The 7,011-nt window shown below is 35.2% G+C and overlaps 1 protein-coding gene across 1 annotated transcript; it reads right to left on the reverse strand.

Annotated features, from left to right (window-relative positions):
• Positions 1 to 1,226: 1,226 nt before the first annotated feature.
• Positions 1,227 to 2,985, reverse strand: LOC149223573 (peroxygenase-like). Its single transcript, XM_089387936.1, has 5 exons — positions 2,880 to 2,985; positions 2,476 to 2,625; positions 2,126 to 2,211; positions 1,478 to 1,698; positions 1,227 to 1,374 (listed from the first exon to the last, which is right to left on the reverse strand). Exons 1-5 carry the CDS (start codon positions 2,983 to 2,985, stop codon positions 1,227 to 1,229), a joined length of 711 nt encoding a protein of 236 aa, XP_089244062.1.
• Between the last annotated feature and the right edge of the window lie 4,026 nt (positions 2,986 to 7,011).

Raw genomic sequence — 7,011 nt, forward strand, 5'->3', positions numbered from 1 at the left:
GGGCTTACACTAGTAGTATAGGGACCTAACAGTTTTATTATTCCCTTGGATTTATAGTACCAATCATGGTCAACCATGGTCAATTATAGCCAATCATGGTAAATCCTGGTGAACCATGCTTATTTTAGTGTTTACAATATTTATCTTAGGGTTTATATACCTTGGGTTTATAATATTAATCCCTATGGTCGAACATCACATTGTGAGAACCATGCTCAACCTTGGTCCAAAGTCGCATTCTGACATGGATTGTCTCAATATGAAAATCAATCATCTTGAACAATTGTCAATCATGGTCAGCCATGGTCAACTAGGGTCCAATGTCGCATTATGACAAAGATTCTCTCAATTTTAAAATCAATCATGGTCAACCATGGTCCAATGTCACATTGTGATAAGGATTGTCTCAATATGAAAATCAAACATGGTCAACCATAGTCAGCCATGTTTATTTTAGTGTTTATAATATTTATCTTAGGGTTTATATATCTTAGCTTTATAATATTAGTCCCTTTGGTTTAATATTTTTCAACGAAGGTCAACCATGGTTAACTAGGGTCAACCATTAGTTAATGTCACATTGTGACAAACATTTTTTCAATATGAAAAATAATTATTGTCTCAAACGTGGTCCAATGTCGCATTATGACGAAGATTGTCTCAATATGATAATCACATTAAAATATAAAGTATTTCATTCAACACCGATAATAAAAATATAAATTTACAAATATAAATATAAACATAAACAAATATGTATGTTTTTGAGATCAATTTTTTCCTGGCTCTTTTGTAAATTTGTCGACACTTTTAGCCTTGTCAAATTTTATAAAACTCGGACTTTTATTCTATTTTATCATAAATAAAATATAAATGTTACGAGGAAAACATTGATCCAATGTGTTCGACATCTAGATGTAGATATATAAACGAATATGCCAATCCATCCAAGTAGTTCGATGAGCACACACGTTTATTTCTATAACTTATACCAATATCTAGCAGCCACACTTGCAACATATGTCTATTTCGTTGTTAACAATTACCAATTTCCAATAAGTTTGGAACATTGCTATCTTCCGAGCCACACCAGAAATTACTGTTTTATTTTTTGTCCTTGTTTTAGTTATCAACTTCGTAGAGGAATTTCGTTGTCCCTTCGTCCTGTGCAAACGACCTGCCTTTATTGTCTTGTTCCTACATTATATTACTTTGCTATTAGACGTTTAGTGCCTTTTGCGACATGAATTTTGTTTTGCCAGTGTTTCAAACAGGCTGCCGTCGAACAATCTTCTTATGGTTTCTTTCTCCAAAAGACCATGCTTGTTCTTGGCGATGAAATACAGGGGGAGCCATTCCAGCTCAGCTACCAACCTGGGGCAGCTCAAATGTGATAAATCGGATTATTTTCACCCTTCACGGGTACAGGGGAAAAAAATGAAATGAAAACGAAAACAACCGTGACACTAGAGCTTACCATCCAATAGGGTCATTTGAATTCCTATTTCCTTTAAGCATGCACTGGATCTCCCGGAATGTGAGTTTGTCTTGATGTTTTAGAGCGTATTTGCTGAAGATGGCATCAAACTTGGCAGGATCGAACCTCCCTTCAGTGTCATAGCTCTCTGTGTCGCTTCCATGCTTTGCTCTGTGGATGTTCTCAACGTATATAGGAAATTTCAGTGATGGTATCCATCCCTGACCACCGAACATCAATACTGGGTCAGAGAAAAACTATATGATGAAATGTCATTAGTCAAATATATAATACATGCGTTGGAAAGGCAAAGGGTAATGTATAAAATAATATAAATAATTTACAAATGCAATAACCTTTACCATTCATCATTTTATGATTACAATGAATGAGCTAAGAGGTATTTAAACTCTTTCGATTTTGATTACACAAAATTTGATGATTATAATGAATTAGCTAAAATACATTTATACTTTTTCGATTTGCTTAAAATAATTTAACATACAACCCCGCACTAAATTCAACTTTACATAAAAATACTAGTTAACTAAACTTGATTCACTTAACCGTATTCATGCAAAAATAATTAGCTATCTCTAACAACATGCGAGCCTTTTGCGGTAAAATTACTTTCAGCAATATACTTACAGGAAGAGTATAGTAGCCGAAGGCTAAGTTGACAACAACCGCAAAGAAAAGCGAAATGGGTACGTTAAACCCTATGGCACGAAAGCCTGCAAGTTCAAATTCAAGCTCAATTCTGCGAAAAAAACAAGCGATAACTAGACAGACATACAAATTAAAGCCATTGCTCTAATCAGGCATTAAATTTCTAAAGTAAGGCTGTCCAGTTCAGTGGTAAAGGCAGAATAAAGCAATTTAGTACTGTCTATAAACTTAGAAAGAACCAGCAGGCTGGTATGTGAGGCACAATACCAGAGCTGAACTTTACTGGAAAATGGGAAAGAGTGGAAGAAATCAGATGTAAAATGATCTACCTTTGTATGTATCACAAGGATAAATAATTCCGTCATTGTCTTTATCGAAAAACGCCACATGTTGTTGAAGAACGCTCATGCCGTTGTTATTATGATCAGTTGACCCATTTATGTGCTCTGGATCCACTGATTCCAGAGCTCTTGCTAAATCTAGATGAGAAACCCATAGCAAAACTAATACAGGTTATTCGCATTTAATAGTAACACTAACCATATATCTATCTTAGCGATGGATTTATGAAATTAACAACAAACTAAAACTCTCCTAGTGCAAAACTGAGGTAGGATGTTAAGACGAATTAAAACACTCAAACCTAAGATAGGATGTTAAGATGGATCCATTAATAGATTTTGGATTGTGGATTTATGCAAGTTTCTATTAGACTAGTGATTATTGTGCATACATGGCTTTGGCATTTGCTCTTGCAGATGGGTGTTCAATCTGCGCTGTGCAGTGATCGGTGCCCGTGGAGCAGCTGTTTGCAGGGAATCTTCTGAAGGGTTCTCCATATTTGACTTCTTTGAGAGGCTATACGTTAGATCCCAACGAACACGGTGCTGAGAATAGCAGCAGTCCAGCTTTAGAAGGAACAACTTAAAACAAAGCGATGGGCGAAAAATATAGCTACTAATTCACCCAAAGGCTCTATATAAGTAATACAAAACGGGAGGACTTAGACGTGAGAGTTATTCCCGTACAATGAATTTCGTGAAATGAAGTTATACGCAATCAAAGACCAAAGTTGTGTCTGGCACTACGTCATCAAAGTTGATCCAAAAACCATGTTTCTCTTCGGCAAAAGAAGTGTTGAAATAAAGAGATACGCGAGGGGAAGGGGGGCGCAATGATGAATGTGGCTGTTTATACAAAACGCATCTTTGCTTGGCAATCCCTATTTCAAGGATCCTGTGCATTTCAGCTTTTCCATGGTTTTGGGTCAAACGGGTTTGCAGCATAGTGAAAGTTTTAGAGGATCCGTGATTTCCATGGATTTGCACTGGAAAGGTTTTCCAAAGTTTTCGATGTCTTTCCAAAACCAAATCCGTGGGAAGCACAGGGAAACTTTCAAAAGTATTCGTGATTTCCATGGAATTGCATTGGAAACTCCCATAGGGATAATTTAGATCTTTCGAAAGGAATTACTAATGATCCAAAAATATCATATTTTTCAAAATATAAATTTCCATAAAGAATGAAGAGGTTTTCCATTACACCAACACTCATAGGTGTTGATAAACGTTCCAAACCAGTGACTAGGATCCCTAGGGTGGAAATAAGGGATTCCATAGAGGTGCGAAGATTCTTCCAACACCCCCCCTCAAATCTAACTTGGGGGAATCAAACCTCGGTCGAAGAGGTTTTCCGTTACAACAAAACTCGCAGGTGTTGGTAAATGTTCCAAACAAGTAACTAGGGATCAAGGGTTTTCGTTACACCAAGACCTGTAGGTGTTGGTCAACATTCCAAACGAGTAAGTAGGATCCCCAGTGTCACACCCCCAGGGCTACAGTAGTCTTTCAACTGCTCTTGGTGAGGTGCAGCACCACCGAACACTTTCTTTTCACCAATACTTATGTTCATGGACTACGTCTAACCATTTCTCCTGCTTAGTTTGTGTTTCTCAGCCAAGTATTATTAAGTTTCTTTTATACCAATGAACACCCATACACATTTATTATCATCAGCAATTATACATGAATAACACAATTGCACAGTATAAAGAGAGGGGCAACTCCCTGAACAATGAATCTACCTGAATATATTATATTAATCAACTTTTCAATATTTAGAAAGCTTCACAAGTATACTTGGAAACACCAAGTTTCATACTTAGCCAAATTTACAACTTGTCACACCTTCGTGTGCCAACCAAGGTTCCTTGCCCAAGTTGGGCGAGCGTGCCCTCACACGACCTGCCAACCGTACTTCTCAACCGAACCTTGTTTCGTGCACGACAGGCAGGCGACTCCACCAAGTCACCAAGACACCCTTGTTTCTCCTTCGCATAATAGTCTCACCAAAGCTTCCCCTATTTTATGTTTGCACGCCGGGTGGGTGACTTCACCAAGTCTCCACCTGCGCACCTTCGTTCAAACGACGGGCGCTACTCGCCCACGCCTTCCACCTAATACAACTTTGTGTGATGTCCTTGTGCGGCCTCACCTAAGATTGGGCGCATAGAGCTACGCCTTCTCTCCGTTGTGGCTTTACTTCCAACTTCGTACTTTCCTCCTTGTATCCTTGATGAATGTGTTTGAATGTTCAATGTTCAAATGATCCATCCACGCGCATAATATATATGCTTTTTTGAGGGGTCATGCCACTCCTTGGCCGACCTGTGTTTCTTCTCCAACCGACGCCTTTGTTGCCTATTCGATAGGTCAGCCTCTCCCAACATTCGCCCGAATTACACTCTTCCACGGTTGGCTTTGTTTCATGAATGCCCTCGCTCATCCTTTTATAAATACATGATTTCGCTCCTTCACTTTTCGCATGCACGCTCTAAGTGACCGCTCTACCATTTGTTCAATCGTGCACTCGTTTCCCTTCACTAACTCGTTGCACATCTCGTGACGGTCATGCCTCAGACCGCAGGTCCTTACACCCAGGGTGGAAATTACGGATTCCATAGAGATGCGGTGATTCTTCCAACACCACATCAGATCTTTCAAATGTCAAGAGAAATAACTTCGAAACCAATCATATTTCTCAAAATATAAACTTAAATAAAGGAAAAATCATCTACTAAGAATAGAAGAGAATCATATTTCTATTTCTCAAAATACAGAATTAAATAAAGAAATTTGCATTTCATAGATTTGATGACTAGACTCATCCCCCTCGACCCGTTGGAAACCTGACGAATTTAATTGGCGAGGAAGACGGGATCAAGTTCCTACTCTCAAAATTTTATTTGCGGTATAAAGCTAAAATTGAATAGTGTGATTGGAGAGATGACTATGATTTGAGCTTCATTGATGTGCTTCTAGGTTTTGTGTTATTTATTTTTAAGAATTAACATTTCGTTATTGAGAATAATATTTGAGGTGGATTTTTCTTATTAAAGTATTTTTTGAAAAATAAAAATAAAATTACTATTCTTTTATATATATTCTTTCTTGTGATTATTAAGGAAAATAAATAATTAAATTTCAATCTTAGTTTTTCACATTTAGTATTATATTTAAAAAAAACTTTTGTCTTTTATATTTAAGAAATCTTTAGACTTTTCTACACTATTTTTTTTTAAAACAATTCACTCCGTACCGAAGCATTACACTTTGAATATTTTTTATTTTAAATGAATTTAATGGTGGACATCTATTTCCTCCCGATCTTATAATATTTTTTTTTTTTTTTTAATATGTCATTTGTGTGATGATGTGCAACTTTCGAGTGTATGGATACGAATGATGAAATTCAATTAGGGATTTTGAACAATTTACTTGAAAAATAAAAATAAAAATAAAAATTTTTATATTGGACACACAGATGGTATTTTTTTATTTATTTTGAATAAAAAGTAATTTGTTAATAAAAATAATAATAATCATAAATTTTAATATATTTTATATTTATTGAGTGAAAAGGTTTAATTTACAACTCAGTATGATGTGTAGGGATGTCCGTCATCAAAATTGAAATTTTTCTTTGTCAACCAAAATAAAAAATTTTAAAAATCTAAAAAAGGAAATTGAATTTCACGACTCATGTTAAATATGTATTTAAGATGAATTTATATTGGTTTTAATGATGATGATGATGATGGTTAACATCCGTTAAGACCAAACATTGGTCTATCGGACCTAAAGAAACAAATTATTTATTTTGATTTAAGATTTTATTCCTATGCTAAAAAAAATTGGAGAGAAGCCTCCCAAGCTCACTATAATTTTGACATTGTAAAAGGCTAGGAAGGTCAGTATTGTAACAAAGATTGTAAAACTGAGATCTAATGTGGTTGTACGCGGGGCACTCTAAGAGAAAGTGGTTTTCATCCTCGATGTTTCTATTCTGACATATATAATAATTATTGATAATATACTTTGTTCAGAATCATTTAATAATTACTATAATAAAAATAGGTATAAATATAAATTAATATAAAATAATAAAATATAAAAAACATTATACGATTTAATGGTTCATTGGATCGAAAATTTCTTACACTTCTATTTAAATAACTACAAACTTATTATTTCTAATTTCGTTTAAGCTTATATTTTCCCTAACTTTTATCGTTTTCCCTATCCATTTTAAAAATATAGAAAAATAAAAAAGAAAGTGGTAACTGAATCTTAACTAGCATGGGCATTCAATCTTCAATAAATGTATGGCAGCGACAAGGTTGACTTTGGTGGATTATTATCAACCGCCAAAATAAAATTGCTAGTTATTCGCAGTGGTAACCAAGGGACTTTAAAAATTCATGATTCACTAATAATATCGTCACTCCAATACCTAGTGTAATGTATAACTGGGTATAGTTGTCTAAAAACGATTGACAACAACGTTTATCTTGCCTTGACATTTTA

The sequence above is a fragment of the Pinus tabuliformis genome, chromosome Q (assembly GCF_031772625.1).
Source record: "Pinus tabuliformis cultivar Carrire ecotype Pingquan chromosome Q, CPIR1, whole genome shotgun sequence".
Lineage (NCBI taxonomy): Eukaryota > Viridiplantae > Streptophyta > Pinopsida > Pinales > Pinaceae > Pinus > Pinus tabuliformis.

What these genes read in the sequence shown, in the direction of transcription:
- LOC149223573 (XM_089387936.1), bottom strand. Translation starts at nt 2,985, where the DNA reads ATGGAGAACCCTTCAGAAGATTCCCTGCAAACAGCTGCTCCACGGGCA. An exon ending in AGAGCAAATGCCAAAGCCAT is followed by an intron (nt 2,626 to 2,879) that starts GTATGCACAATA and finishes TTTCTCATCTAG; the next exon opens with ATTTAGCAAGAGCTCTGGAA. An exon ending in TCAAATGACCCTATTGGATG is followed by an intron (nt 1,375 to 1,477) that starts GTAAGCTCTAGT and finishes GAGCTGCCCCAG; the next exon opens with GTTGGTAGCTGAGCTGGAAT.